The following is a 16,573-nucleotide window of genomic DNA, read 5'->3' as shown; positions in this document are numbered from 1 at the left end:
GAATGAACAACATCAAGTGGATTTTAACTCCATATTCATGTTCTACATCAGGAAACAGAGCCTGCTATTAACACACAATTATTTGCTAGATGTCTGATATTCAACCATAGCTGAATGTTACTGCACACAATTTTTCATCAGCTTTTATTAGCTTTCCAAGTTCCTGTTTTTTGTTTTTTTTTAAATGGATCAGAATCAATAGTGCTAAAAGGGTGATTCATGACTGCAAGCTTCAGTGGGCTTCATTTAGCATCCAAAAGGGGTTGTGGCTGTCTTGCTGAACAGCTTCATCTTCTGCTTGTTAAGAATGTGGCCCTGGTGCTTTCAGATTTCTCAGGTGAAGAAGAAGAATCTCCTCCATAAAGACAAAGATTCTGCTGTTACAGTGAGTGGGACATTTACAGGGAGAGAACCTGTTGTTCTGGGATGATTTGGAATCCCAGGTCTTTCTGTTCATGCATTTGGTTATGGCACTGACCAAAGTCAAGTCTGTCTGCTCTGCCAGGTGCCCAGGGACTGCAGGCATGAAGAGATACACTGCCACTGACCAACCTTACATTAAGGTCCCTGGGAGGACCTCAGATTAAGTCAGTGTTTCCCAAACTATGAGCTGCGGCTCCTTGAGGAGCTGTGGAAACCTTCCAGGGGAGCCACGGAATCCTCATGAAAAACCCACCATCCTATACAATGTTTAGGATTGTAGTCCTAATAGGAAGTCATTGCCAATGGACCAGTAGGTCAAGGGAGCCACCAGCTGAAAAAGTTTGGGAACCACTGAAGGGCTTCTGCGCATGGATGGATGTGCTCATGTACGTTGATATTGTATTATGAACTTTTTCTAAGTTGCCTTGTGGCCTATTCAATCCAAAGACAGGGTATAAATCTCCAAAATAAAAAAATTAAACATGCTTACCAGGCAGTGATCCAGTTTCAGTGGTGAAGGATCAGCTGTGTAATGTGTGTAGGGAAATATATACAGTATCTGATTCACATACACACACGTCACATTTTTTAGTGAATAGGCACTTGTACACATGGCTCTCCACATGGAGCAACTGTGTTACATAATACACACTGTATGTGTGGGTGTGCCTGTCTGTCTGTCTGTTAACAGGGAATCATTACCAGAAAGTGCATAAACTAGGGCTTAGGCCAGGGCTGTTTGAACCCCGACCCAGGAGCTGGATCCAAGGTTTGGGCAGATCCATCCACCTGGTGAGCAGACCTTTTGGTTCCGCTCAGGTGCTGCATGAAGTCCTCTTCATTCAGAGGACAGGGATGCTCTGAGCAGTTGTGTCTGCCCATAAGTCCTGTAGTGCAGCCTCCTGGAACACCAGACAGAGGACACAACTGCCCAGAGTGTCCCAATGAGGAGGACTTTGCATGGTACCTGGGTGGAATGCTCAAATGCAGTCCAGATGGGGACTGCATTCTGGGCGCACAGCGGTCATGACTTTGAGCACTGATAGCCTAGGCCAATATGGTGCTCATCAGTCATCTGAAGGTGACTGAATCTGCATGTTGGGCTTCTGGGAGAAGTTTTATTCAAAGTTTTATTCACTACTGTGAGCATGAATGTTTGTTGACTTAAAAACAAAACAAACAAAACAAAAACACCACAACAAAACTGGACTATGAGCAGATCCCTTCAGTCAGTTTTCATGCTTTGCAGCTGAGTGAAGGCAACCAACCATAAAAGGAAAATGAACATTTTAGGCAATTGTGCAAATCGTTCTTACTTAGATGGCTTACACCATCCCTTCCATGCTGCTTCCATTTCCTCTTTGAAAGCCCAGTAGTACTGTTTTCTGCATTACTGAGAGCTGCTGTGCAGAGGGCTTGCAATATTGTTCAGATGCCAGAAACCGAGGGTACCATTGATTTTATGTCAAGAGTGAGAGCATGACCAGAAGTTTCTTTAAAAATTGGCTTAAGTTTAATGATGTATCTAAATCCTCATTTACACTGAAACGCCTAGGAAAGCATATTGGAGATGAAGCATGAGCTACAGCCCAGGTGTGAAAGTATCTGAATTCAAGTAGATCGTGTTCTGTGGAAATCAATGAAACTGAACTGGCTTACATGCAATTACTTCAGTCTAAAGCCCTATTTTCAGGTCAGGCCAAGTGGTCATGTTTGCCCATCTTGCACATGATGCTGCATTCTCTTTATCCATTGTTGTTGGCAACCTTCAGTCTTGAAAGACTATGGTATCGCGCTCTGAAAGGTGGTTCTGGCACAGTGTCTAGTGTGGCTGAAAAGGCCAATTCGGGAGTGACAATCCCTTCCACACCGGGAGCAAGTGCAGTCTGTCCCTGGTCTGTCTCCCTGGCTATGGGCCTTCCTTCTTTGCCTCTTTGCCTCAGACTGTTGGCAAAGTGTCTCTTCAAACTGGGAAAGGCCATGCTGTACAGCCTGCCTCCAAGCGAGCCACTCAGAGGCCAGGGTTTCCCACTTTTTGAGGGCCACTCCTAAGGCCTTCAGATCCCTCTTGCAGATGTCCTTGTATCGCAGCTGTGGTCTACATGTATTTAGTTACCAGCTACATGTTCAACACTGATAGCAAAGCAGGCATTTTGATTTTGCTGGTGTGCATATATGACTTCCTCATTGTTTCAGGTTCTTGCAGTTTGTACTGGCATCCCAAAAATGCCAGATAACGGATAGTCTTCTTTTTGTCCCTGACACCAAATGTGTTTTTAGATTCTATTTTAGGATTCCATGTAGGCCCTGAAATGTGCACAAATCCGCATTGTGGGAAAATGAAGTATCTGCACCCATTCCTTTCAGAAAGTCCAAGGAGGCTGGCACAACTGAATTCATTGCATTGTGGAAGTCTATAAAAAGCTTCAGGATTTGGGGTATCATCAGCTGATCAAAACTGTTGTTAATTATAAAGGTAGCATGCGTTAACCTTCCACCCAAAGGCACCAAGTCAACACACAGATTGTGGAGTGTCAGAATGTCTTTTTGTTGTGACCAATTATAGTTCAGAGTGCCATGTGCCATTATTATATTTATCATGTGTGTCTAATGCACACATGATCCAAGCATGTTTCTCCATGCACTTCAATACAAAGGTCAGCCCTGTGTGTGCATCTTCTGGAGTAAATGAAGCTGTCTCTTTCACCAAAATGGGGAAAAAAAATTGATTTCATTAGTAGGGAAATTCCATGTATGTGTGGCTTTCCCATAGCTCTTAGACTGGGGCAAAAAACAACAGTAAGCTCTCTCCAGACAGGAAGTCAATGTCTGTGACTGCCCATTTGAGAAGTCCCTGATCCTACACATGATAGCACAGGTGCATCGCAAACCACCGAACTTGGCAGTGCATCAAATTGAGCAGTTTTGTGTGTCTCTGAACAGTTGGCACTTCAACTTCACATCAATGAAATGTGGCTGCACAGAATAGCATCTGTGCGTAGCATACAAAAGAACAACCCAGCTTTGCTTCTACTTTTCATATGTTTTATTATAAAGAAAGGTAAGATAAGCATTGTGAGCCAAATGTGCAGGTACTGTAAAACAGCACCACAAAGAAAATAAAAATAATAATTAAAAAAAAACCCATGGAAAACGCACTTTTCATAAACTGTAATTCTGCTTTCTAATTTTTCATAAATAGACAAAAATCCTTGTCAGCAATTTTAAATAGATGGACATATGGCTGAAAAAAATATAATAATGCCATATAACATGGATATAAACTGTCCATTTCTTGCTGTACAAATAATAGAAACAAGTTTGGCAGGTTGTTTTCTTTATACACTTCTCCATTCTATGTATAACTAAAAAAATGTGCTACAATTAATATAAAATGCTTTTACTATAAAGTAAACTACTCATTTTTTCCACAAAAAAATCTTAAAGATGTCTTTAGCACAGTTCTAAAACATTTAGTAAGCTACTTACAACTATCCAACAAATTATATTTTTTCATGGTCTTTTTTCACATTGTTTCCCTCTCATATTTGCACTTCTGCTTCCCATCTGCTCCATCCACCCAACCTCCTAACAATAGGTTTTAGTTTTTAAATTTAATCTTTTTTTTTTGTCAGACATCTGAGGCCTTTTGCATGTACAATATTCACACAGACTTCACATTTGTCTTGCACAAAAGTTTAGTGCCATTTAGCAAGTCAAAAGAGCTTCTCCTCCTCCTGAGCCAAGCCTAATGCCTTCAAGCGCGGTGCCCGGGTCTGTGCTGAAATCTAAAAAGCAGTTCGCTAGGAAAATGGTCCATAGCTAAGCTGGTGGCAAGCAGAGAGAGGCGCACGCAGGGTGGGGTCGGGTGGTGGTGGTCCTTGGTACATTTTGTTCTTCATGATTTATGCAAGGTTGGCTTCCATGTACAGTAGACTTTGAAGAAGACAGAGAAAGAAAGAGAAGAGGAGAAGAGGAGAAGGAAAGGAACAGGCTGCTCTTTGAGCCAGGATATGAAGCCAGAGGCGAGGTGCTCTCTTGTCCATATGACTTGCTTGATGCCCATCTGGGTAGCCTGTATCACAGACCCTCTTAAATGTCCTTCCTTGTCACCTTTGCAGAATGGAGATGTCAGGGTTTAAGTGAGGTAGAGTGACTTGTCCCTTGGCAGCATGCTGTAACAGAGATGAAAAAGGACATGTGAGACTGGGAGAAGCAATTTGTATACATGTAAAAAAAAAATAAGACAACCATCAGGCACATTAATAAGGAAACCCATGCCTGTGCTTTATGTTGGCATTTTGCTGTAAAATGGTGCATGTTGGATTTTAATTAGACATAAGAGTCCAAACTACTTGGTAGTAGGATCAACAATGACAAGGCAGGAAAACAATTTTGTCTCTTAGCTTTACATTCATAAAGGGTCCTTTCCAGCAAACATCGGCACAAGGCACAATCATTCAAATCTTTGTGATATTTGCTATTGATTCCAATGGGGTATGGACTGCAGCACATTTTGGAAAGGGTGTCTTCTCAAACCCAGAAAAACAGATTCTTAAAAAAAAAAAATTCTAATTCAGTACTTGTTACAGTTCTTTAATCCAGTGATTCATTAAATCTTTGCCAGATGATTTACAGTCAAAGTAAAAAAGGGAAAACCTGTGGTCAATTAACTGATGTATTTCTTAAAGCACAGGAATACTGTAGTGAGACCGAAACAATATATCTCATATTCTTTTTACAGTCGATTAGATTCTGATCTGTTCCATCTTTCTTAGATAGCAAAATGCCTGAGATCAGTAGCATTTTCTTCCCAGAAAAGGTACAATGCCACAGATGTGTTCTGTTTGGTTACTATGGCTTTGGTTACTATGGCTTCAGCCCAGTCCATTTCTTTCATGTAACAATATATTACTGTTGTCTTTGTTGCAAGTGTAACAAGAACTTACAAAAGGTTATGACAGCTAAGATGTGTGTAGATTGGGAGACTGTATATTTCAGGGAACTGAGAGTCTGTGCAAAGATACGCATTGTGCCCCATTTCTCACAGGGTATCTGCTGGCCACCTAACATCAAAGCATGGTGGTTTGGGGTGTCCCTTACCACAACCCTGTGCCCCAACTTTTCAGAACCAAGTTAACCCTTTTTGCATAGCTCTGATGCCTTGGGATCTGGACCCCAATGGGTTCACAAAGCCTCAGTTGTGAGGTTGCAGCAATGTATGGGAATGAAAAAGGTTGAAGTCCACTGGACTAGAGTACCACCAGGCAAAGGGGGAGGCATCCAGTACAACCCTTCAGGTACCAGGAGAGTGTGTCAGTCTTGCTCAGATTCTTAGCAACTGTGCTAAAATACCTTTCGCTAGTGCTGCAATTCATGACAACTTTTTATGCTCTCCCTATTTTGTTACAGTGAATAGTGCTGAGAGGCTATTACGGAGGCAGGGACTGGGAGGCGATGAGGGTGAGGGTGGACAAATAGGGTCCCAGGACAGGGGCAGGATAAAAGGTGGGTCCCAAAATAATTTATTTATTGGGGTTGTGGCATGAAATAGGTTGAAGACCACTGTTTTAAAGGAAGAAACCTGAACTTGGATGACTCATGCCTGCTGCTTTACACGTGACATTTGCACTATATAGCTACAGTGGGAAAGCCTCGTGAACTATCACGAGTGAAGACTGAATACATATTGATTGAAACATTAAAAAACCCTTTGTCTAAGATTATATTTAAGGTGCTCCTGAATTTCACTTCTGGAAACTGGAACTAAAGATGGTTGCCTTAAATTCTGTGTCATGAGAGGCAATACAGACTCATACATGATGCTGGCTTTACAAATTAGGCTCTGTGTCAGAAACACGCTACTACCACACACAAGTCGGACTCTGCCACCACATGTCACCATCACATGCAATCAGTCACCACATACACACACCAGATGCAAACAGGCACTGCAACATGCCATGCATGTGCCTCAACATGCCTGATAAAGATGGGCATCACAACAGTCAAGTATGCGCTGCTGCCACATGCTGCACACAATGCACCACATGCAAACTGGTGCCACAATGCACCACAAGCATGCCATAGCAGTATCTGCATCTCTGAAAATGCATTGTACATTATATACAGACACATACACAGGTACATGTTGTATGCAACATGATGGCTGGAATAATGGGGGAGAGGTGATACCATTTTGAAGCAGCACATTATGCCGTCTTAATCCTAGTATAAATGTATGGCGTAAGACCAGAGGAAAGTGTCTTCATTCCATAACCCACTACCAGAGCAGCAGGCAGCATGCAAGGTTCTGACCATGATCAATAGATGTTCCACTGACAAAAGCCTTGCCGCATCAACCCTGCTAAGTTTTATCCTTTTTAATAGCTACACGGAGGAGTTGCAAGTCATAGAACTGTGAAGCTTTCCAATAAAGAAATCCTGGAAAGCAAAATGTTTGCAATTCTTCCAAACTAAAAAATGCCACATTCCCATTTCACCAAGAGTCTTTTCCACTTTGCCATTGTTAGAATGGGAGGCAGGGAGACACCAATTTCACAGACTGGTCCTATGCTGCTTGCCTCCCCCAAGGTACAATGGCGCCAAAAGAGCCACTGCTGTATCCTGCGGGACGGGAAGCAGCAGAAGGTCAGCTTGAGGTAAGGGAACATCAGCCCCCTTATTCCCGTGTAGTGCCCCCACAGCTCCTATGGGTCTACTTCAGCGTTTCTCAACATTCGTCCCCTGCTGCACCAATTTAAATGGTCCATCTGTTGGAAGTACCACTGGAACTAACTGGCGATGATGTCATTGCCAGTTACTTCTGGATTGGGAGGCCAGATGCAATGTGACAAACACCAGTAAGAGGCTCAGGGTGGGTGTGAGGGTCTTTTTGAACACACACTGAAGCTCTGCCTGCTAAATTGAGCCTCCTACTACTGCTTGTCATTTTGCATTGCTGGTCTTGCTTCCAGGAGGCATGGGTCTGAGGGTCCCATGGGTAGTACTAGACACCACCTCAAGTACCACCAGTGGTACGTACAAGTACACTTGTTGAAACATGCTGGTCTACTTGGATCTGCACCAGCAAAATCACTGGTGGAGATTCAAGTAGCCCATGTTGGGCTTTCAGGTGCGGGGGTGGGGATAGGATTCTGTGGCAGCCTCTGCTGCCTCCACCCCTTCCAGGCCTGAACCACCTCCAGGTCATCCTCCTCCCACCCAGTTTTGCCCCCTCCCCACCTTTTTGCCACCCAGAAATGCCTCCACCAATCAGAAATGCTGCTTGGTGGCCAACACACCACCGTGAACTCCTGCCAGCCAACTAAGCAGTGCAGAGACCCAGTGCTGACTGGCACTGACCTCTCTGCTGGTTCCTCTCACTTCCCAGCCACTACAACATGCCTTAGGTCACATTTGCAATGACTGTTGCTGGTTGCTGATTTGCAATGACTGAATGCAGCCCGCCGACACTGCCCTGGTATAGGATTGAGCACTCAAAGGCATTTAAAGGCAAAATAGACATGATGACAGTCTACTTATTACATGCTGGGGTGAGGGAAGGTTTTGTCTCAAAGCAGGGTCACTAACAGCCAATATCTGGTGCTTTAGCTCCTAAGCCAACAGGATAGTTTGGAAGGGGAAGATACTGGTTGGCCTAAGCATTGCTGCTCCATGGTACCCCCTGGCAATGGCGAGAAAGAAACCTGCAGCCCATTGATCCAAGGGAAGCCAGGTGTCCTGGGAAGAAAATAGGAGCCATGCAGGCCCTATACAGAGAGAACTTTCCTAGGCCTGGCACCTTGGTCTGTGCAACTCAATGCACAAGCAGGTGTGTAGACTTCTTTGACTCAGTTGGCCTCACCTTGCCTGAACCTGACCAATCTGTTCTTTTGTCCCTTTCCTGCTCACGCTAGACATGGAACCCCTTCCGTGGCCTGCCATAAAGCTTGGCTGAGGTCCTACAGTATGCCCAATAATGCATAAAGCACGGTGTGGGTGTCCAGTTTTAGAGCAAGAGATACATACTGGGGTTACTAAGGCATACTCCGGCCTATGGTGTACCACTCCACAATCTGTTTCCCAGATGTATTTCTCCCCAGCTAAATTCAAAGTCACGTTGGCTAAGCAATGAGAAGGAGGTAAGCAATGGGCACCCTGGCCAGAATGTCACTCTTGCTCTGAAAACCAGGCCTCTGCTCTCTGCCCTGTGTATGACTGGGGCAGACCCAGATTGAAAATAATGGGTTGGTGGCTGTTGTGTCTACTTTGGCCCTCTGCTGAAAATGACTTTGACTGGACTGCGCCCCGGGGAGTCTTGTTTTTTAAACTAGAGCACGAACAAATGAGAACACACCAATGCACTTCGCTGATACATCTGTTTGCAAAAGACATCAGCACTGTATCGTATCCATCACATTTCTCTCTTACAATTCACTTATCTGTACTTCTTATAATCTGCATTTAAAATGTTCCATCTTCCTACTCTCAGCAAAGATTTAATACGAGGATGAAGCAGTGAGTCTTCTAGTACCCAAACTTCATTAATTTTACAAACTACTCTCCCAAACACATTATGGGGATTACTATAAATAATTGAATCTAAACTAAGTGCATTTGCTGTGTTTTATCTTTGCTTTTTTATGGTGTTCGTTCACTCACTCAAGTGATTTGGATGACTGAATGATTTGGAATGCATCTTCCAGTCTCCAGAACGAAATTACACCCTATTCTGATCTAAAACCCTTTGCGGCAATGCAGCGGCACCGGCGCAGGCAACACTGCATCCTGTGGGGGATTTTTGGCTGCTGGAGATATCCTTGGGGTAAGGAGACATTTGCCCTCTTGCCACGGTTAAGCCCAGCATCGCAGTGGGTCAACTTGAAACTGTGCCAGCGATATTGCTGGTGCAAGTTCAAGATGATCGATCAGGCCTGGGAAGGGGATTTGGATATGGCAGGCATGGGCACTATGATTTCGCTCCATTCTGGGCCTGATCTGCCCAACATTGCCCTGTCCTCCCCTGCCACATTCAACACCCCCTTTCCTCCAGTTCTGTGCTGGACGTACTTGCTCTGGTGGGCCTCCCAACAACCACCAATGCCAGTGGGAAGGTTCAGCATTCTTTCCAGCACAACCTGGGTCTACTGTGCTTTGCAACAGGGTGTACCGGTGAAAGAGGCACAGGCCCTTGTTATGATTGGGTCATTTGTGTACAGCAAGTCAGGTTGTCAATATGTTATTGAAAACTGCAAAATGACTTATAACGAAACCAATTTAACTGTAGACTAATTGGTATACGTAACAAGAGTTATGTTGCTACAGCATATTTCTGGTCACAAAAACAACACCAAACCTAAAGACCCAAAAAATTTCTAAGATCATGCACTGAAAAAAATGTGAGCTTTCTGGGCTGGAGAAAACCTATGCTGACGTGGGGAGGACATGCAAACTCCACACAGATGCAGGGACTGATTTTTTTCTCAGCAAATTTATAACAAAATAACTTCAAACAAAATAACTTTTTAAGTGAGGACTTGCTGTAGTCTGTTTTTGTCTGGAAAAAACTGACTGTATGCAAGTCAGCAGGTCTGTGTGATTTGCTTCACAGACTAATGGTCTGCCCAGGCTACTTATTGCAGAGTGCTCCCAGGACCACTCAGGCTGAAAAAATTTAAAGAACACCTGCCTAAATTGCAAAGCTTGATTAAGATGCACAGAGAGTAGAACATATATGGTGGCAAGGAAGAGTAAATAATAATTAGTCATGAGAGATGGGAAGAACTGGCAATTATTCACTAGCCTAACAGCTGATAAATAGAGAAAAACCAACAGCAGTCACCTTTAAAGAAAGAAAGGCACCAGCAATCTTGATCATTATTACAGGACTTTGTAAAATAAGAGAGCCAATATTAACGGCCTGATTCTAAGACATATTGCTCAGATCTGGTTCAAAGCCCATATCAGACTCACAAGATGGTATGGGCTTACAAAAGGGAAACAGCACAGTGCTGCAAGGCCCTGCCTGGTTCTGCAAGAAGTCATCGTAGCTGACAACACATCCAAAAGAGGTGCTTGCCAAGCAAATTTCGTTCATCTACAGCAGAGCTTTCATTCATCTACAGCACAAACAGGGAAAAGACAGGGGCTACAGAAGAAGAGGAAGGTGCCTCCTATCTAGCCCTCAGCCATGCTTTTCTTTGAATGAACCTATCTCCTAGTGGAAGGATCAGAGAGCACCTCCTGAGTTCTGGACCACTGGAGGGTGGACGCGCAGCCTCTGAGAGGAATCTTATCACAGGGGTACAAAGTTCCTTTTGGGCCCCTTCCCAAAGTTGAGGGGTGAAACAGGGGTGAGCAGAATAGGGGTGGGGAGGAGGCAAAACAGGACAAGGGGATGATGGTAACAGCCGGAAAAGTCTTTGGAGCCCAGGTTTACTGGGTTTCCCAATGCAGAGCCCAGGTCTACCTACCTGTGCAGTATTGTCAGCGAAATACTGTAATATGGAAAACCAAATTCACTCTGAAATCTCTCTAAAATCTTTTAAATATAGAAAATCATTGCAGAAAATTAGCATTGTATTTAGGCTCACACTAGAATTGAAAGTGTCCTGTGTGCAGTGGCGTCACCCAATGTGGGAGGCCAGTGCGTAACCCCCATGATGGACCTTCATCCGTGCAGTGGGCAGGGCAATGACCTGGGTGGTGGGCTTGGTGATGTAAAACCCCACTGGTTTTATGGCTATACCTTTTGATAGAACACAGATATTTCAATGTGTTTTGTTTCATTGCATTCTGCATGAAATTACACATCGACTGATATATAACATGATGGTATTATTCCTAAAAACCATGATTTTAGTGATTTTGGTCACTAGTGGAGTCACCTCCCCCCAGGTGTCACCTTGCTAACACCTCATTGGTTCCATGTTATGTCATAACATCACATTGACTCGTCGAACAACCAGTCTTACTGGTCAATTTTGAATTAAGGAAATGTACTTTTTTGTTACATAAGACAGATGCATTTTTGTTTTCTGTTTCTTTGGTCATAACTTTTGATAGAATGGAGAAATTTCATTCCGGTTTATTTCATTGCATTCTGCTGCAAATTACACATCAAATGGTATATAATATGATGGTATTAGTCCTAAAAATCATTATTTTAGTGATTTTGGTCACTAGTGGTATCAACCACCGCCTTTGTGCAACATCCGGTGCAGTCCACACCCTCCACACCTCCCTAGCGACGCCACTGCCTGTGAGCATCAAAGTTTCTTTCAGCAGATATAGTCCTGCAGCTGTGTCCCTGAGGTCCTATACACTCCTTCATGGGAAGTGAACTCACAAGCCGAAGAGCTATTGTAGCAGGTCCATTTCCTCCCAGATTTGACACTGTGCTGTCATGTATGCATTCCTGGGCCTGGTGTATAAGGCTTGTAGTGGCAGCAGCTGCTGAGAGCCCAGCATCCCATGCAGGCAATGGGACTGGGTGAGATAAACTTTCTGGGCCCCCTCCTTTGGTTCCAGGGTCCCCTTTCTGACCCTGGACCTGGGTATAAATTATCCCCTTTACCCCCCTCTCATAGGCCCTGGGTGGAAATGTAGGGAGAAGTCTCTCCCTTGAACTTTAGGGATAAGATGCGGTGCTAGTCCAGTAATGCTGCCAAAATCCTTGCAATCTCATGGGCCTGGGCGGCTCAGAGTACTTCTAAATAACCACAATTTCAGAAGCTGAACGTACATCACTTTTGTGCTACAGGCACTGATTAGTCATGTGACCAATACAATTCAGATCCATGCAACAAACAACAACCACACTAAGCAGGACAACATCTCTGTTTCTCTCCACACTTGTCTCTTTCAGGACCATTGCATCCTGGACAACTGTGTCCCAGTCAAAAGCATTTCAGTATTGCACATTTGCACCTGTGGTGTTTTTGGGTTTTTTTGGCGTCTTGGACATTTGTGTCTCAATATGTGCGTATTTATACAGAATGTACTTTTTTTTTTTTAGTACAAAGGTAGGTTGATCCCTGCTAACTTAGTAAAGAGGCACCTTTCAAAGTAGTGTCTTCTTATATTTAGCAGGGGGATAGCAACTGTCACTCTTCACTCAGCCTGGTGTCTTCTTGAGGCTGCTGCTGGTGATTCTTTTCCATCACTTTTTAGACTGTGAGCCCTTTGGGGACAGAGAACCATTTACTGATTTATTTTACTACATAAACTGCTTTGTGAACTACTCCTGTTGAAAAGTGGTATATGAATTTTCTTAATAACAATAACAATAATAATAGGGTTAGGGCTGGGATAAGAGGCTTAGGATATAGAACATGGTGATGGTTGTCCAGTTATACTTTGTTTGTTCCCCAGTTGTAGTGGGAGGCAAAAGACCAGGACATAGAAAAAACCAGACACAAACGTCCAGGGATGCCAATGACAGGGACACATTTGACCAGAACACAATAATCCAGGATGCAAATACCCTAGTACTATCTCTGAGCCCAATCCTAAGCTGCTTGGGAGCATGGCTGTGGCAGCACTGACAATGGCTGCCACCGCATCATGCGCACCCAAGGCAGCCTTAGGTGATACCTCAGGCCTTATGGGACGTTTGCAATAATATGCGCCGGCGATCAGCCAGTGCGCAGAGCTCAGGATGGGACTCTCTGTCAGGTATTGGGGGGGGGAGGAGATGTAGCTCAGCAGTAAAGCACTTGCTCTGAAAGCAGGTGGTGCCAGGTGCCATTTTCAGGTAGTGCTGAGAAGGAGAAGGTCAAACCCTGAATAGCCCCTACGAGTCAGTGGAGCCAATATTAGGTGGACCAATCACCTGTCTCACTACATACAGAAGCTTTGTATGTTCAATTGACATGAGGTTTGTAGCCTTAAAAATAGCCCGTAAGAAAAAAAAACACCACTGGTTTTCATGTCCGTAGTTTCTAGGGCTATTCTGAAGTTTAACAGAAGTCGTTATGTGACAGATGATAGAAACCTTCATTCAAGCATGCAGCAGATATGCCTCAAAGACTACCATTCTAATGATGACTACAAGCTGCAGAGTCACTGAGGAACTGAAGTATCATACTTTCTTGATGATGGCAAACACTTATTTTGCAGCCTCTCTCTCTAGAGAATAACAAAAATGAAAACAGCTAGTATGGAGTAGCTTGAGGGACAATGTAAAGAACATCAGGCATGCCAAAGTGCCTATCTAGACTTGTATCTGCCAGCCTCTGGCTGTATCATTTGGGAGAATGCATTGCCCGAGTCAAAGTTATGCATTTCCCATTGCATGAGCAAATGCCATTGGTATAGAAACTCACAATACAACAGCCCCAACTCACTCTACATGTTGTGTATGGGAAGGGGAGAATGCTGATTCCTTGTAGCAAGAGGAATAGTGACAATAGTCACTGAACCATGCTCTACACACATGATAGAATGGGATGGTCAACTGTATCCCTTCAGACTGCAACAGAAAACCAGCATAGTAAGGAGTGGGCTACACTGGAATCTCTCCAATATGCTAAATCTGACTTGCAGAGAATTGTTATTAAAGTATTGGGGCAGCGTTCAAAAATGGCAATCTCTACCTACAGCCTGAGGTGACACAGTCGAGCCTCCCACCTTGGAATTTTCTCACATTATTCTGCTGCATGTGTAGACTGAAATCAATGACACTTAAGAGCCCAATCCTACCCCCAGCTGTGCCATAGCATGCAGCCATTCTGAAGGCAGCATGCAGCCATTCTGAAGGTGTGCATGCTATTGCATGGAAGGCAAAGAGAAGGCAAGTCACAGGTAAGTAAAAGACTGTTTTATTTACCTCCACTTATGGATTTCCTCAGACGCACACCAGCTATGGAGCTGGCATAAGTCTGAGGAGAGCCGGAGGCATTCTGAAGAGGGGTTATGAGGATAGATCCAGCATGCACAACTGCCTCTGGATCCACTCCAGGCATGTCCCTGGTTCCTCCCCCAGAACACCCTGTTATCCCCCCTCCCCACCTATGGCCCATATCTGCTGATACTTTATTAGCACGGGGGGGGGGGGGCTGCCCAGCCAAGTCTGGCATGCACACAGTACCACTGGCCCTTTCTGCCAGTGGCTCCATTATGCACAACAGTGGCACAAGGTTTCCAGTGGTGCAGGGTATTTTGCGACAGAGGAATGCTTGTTCTGCTGTCACAAAAGGCCCATAAGATTGGGCCTGAAGCACATAGTTGATCCTTTAAGTCTCATCTGATCCTTTAAGCCTTGAACTGGACTTAGACATACCTCAGTGCCATTTTACAAACCAACAGGCAGCAAACCCAGACTTGCCAACAAGTAGGCATTTGAAAGGGTGCTGCAGCCAAACCTGACTCTTTACAAGTGTACCTGTATGAAACTGGCTTATGAAAACATGTGCAGACGACATGTTTTTAGGTGTCCATTCACATAGGTGTATGCCTAAAAATGCAGTGTGTAAAATGGCTCAAAGTACATGTTACAAATAATTTTTTTTCCTTTAAACTAGCATGGGTGCGGGTATGTATGCATAACCTGGCAAGAAATTATGCTGAGGGAGAGTTGGGGAGCTTGCCCTCTTAGTCCCTACTGTGGTTCCACCCGGATGCTTTTAAAAAAAAAAGTGGCACTATGTGAGCAGTGCTTCTTATAGTTTCTATTGTATTTATTTGTTTACTTAAATGATTTATAGCCTGCCTTTCCTCTGAATAAATGGAGTGCCCAAGGCAGTGTAAAACTTGGGGAAAAAAACAGTAAAACACCAAAAGAGGAACAAAATATAAATTGCAATAATCACAATAACAAAGAATAGCATAATAAAAAAATTAAAACATTTTTGAAAGTTTCTATTGGCTTTCAAAGGGAACTTTCTTTTAACCATAAATAGCAGGCGGGATTGGGATTGGAACAGTGGTGTAGCTGCAGAGGGGCAGAGCAGTAAGTACTGCAGGCGCCGCAACACACTGTGTAAGCAGCCCCTCCTATTTGCCTGCAGGTTGCCATTGCTGCCCAGAATGGCTCCACCCCCTCTGTAGCTACACATGGGTTGGAGCTATGGTGGGAGACAAAAGCTTGTCCTCATACCAAAGGTTTAGGGCTGTTTTGCAGACCTCCCCATGTTAGTTTAACACAGAAAACAGCAAAGGCCAAACTCACACATTCTTTGTAATGTACAGGTTTACTACAAGTCTATAAACCTCATACAAATATATCCTTTTCTGCAACTAAACACAGAACAAAGAACGCACCTAGGGAGGTGGCTACTATCTTTAGCAGGATACCACTGAAATGATAGCAGCCAAGAGAATACAAGAGCCATGTTGTCATTAAAAAAAAAAAAAGTCTTGAATACTCAAGTTCAGTTTATGCAATTAAAAACTGGGGGTCAATGGCATTCATTTCCCCTAGAATGCATTCCATCAAAGTTTTTGTGCCTACAGTTGCATAGGTGTAAGCGGTTGATCTCATTCAAGGTATATTTTCTTTCTTATGTTAACAGGAGTGTTGCTAGCTTCATTTATGTGATTTGTTCAACAGATCATGTACAAACACCAAATATTATGGGTGGACAGCAAGTAAGATTCAGACAGATATGACATTTGATGCAGACGGTCACGTATTGTCAGCTTGGCCAGAATCATGAAACCCCACGTATGAACCCACCTGGAATTTATGCTGCATTGTACGAGCCACCAAAGCTAGTTCACTCTATAATCTGCTATAATGATTTGCTGTCGTTCTCAGCATAATCTGCATGGTTTAAAAATGATTTTTTAGGAATATGAGATAAAACCATGAAATCTGACATTTTCACTGTGACAAAGGCATGAAATGTGAAAGCTTTGATCACGGATGGCACGGGAAGCCTTGCACACAATACGGCATCTTGCCAGAATGCTAAATAGCTTGTTTTTGTTACTTAGGTCTTCTACCTGCCCACTGCCTTCATGTTTCATGAGAGTGCTCTAACATTCTTCAATATTCCAATATGCCAAAATAATGCAATTTTCCCATTAGGCTATATATTACTTTTATATTAAGCTGTATAATGAAGCAGCACTACGGGAAGCTTTTAACCCACACCACCCCCTGACCAGGTGGCTCATTTCATAAACCTGCTTTCTGCCTGCGAGA

The 16,573-nt window shown here is 43.8% G+C and overlaps 1 protein-coding gene across 5 annotated transcripts in view; it reads right to left on the bottom strand.

The window, feature by feature from the left end:
- Positions 1-3,446: 3,446 nt before the first annotated feature.
- The window catches only part of TOX2 (TOX high mobility group box family member 2), a 294,999-nt gene continuing 281,872 nt past the window's right edge, over positions 3,447-16,573 (bottom strand). For all 5 annotated transcript variants that reach the window (XM_066625152.1, XM_066625156.1, XM_066625153.1 and 2 more), the window contains one exon: positions 3,447-4,598. In XM_066625152.1, coding sequence (XP_066481249.1) covers positions 4,562-4,598 — 37 coding nt within the window. In that variant the 3' untranslated portion in view covers positions 3,447-4,561. The remainder of the gene's footprint in view (positions 4,599-16,573) is intronic.

The sequence above is a fragment of the Tiliqua scincoides genome, chromosome 4, assembly GCF_035046505.1.
Source record: "Tiliqua scincoides isolate rTilSci1 chromosome 4, rTilSci1.hap2, whole genome shotgun sequence".
In the NCBI taxonomy this organism is placed as follows: Eukaryota; Metazoa; Chordata; class Lepidosauria; order Squamata; family Scincidae; genus Tiliqua; species Tiliqua scincoides.
Note: the sequence above shows the minus strand (reverse complement) of the source record. Positions and strands in the feature narration are given on the sequence as shown.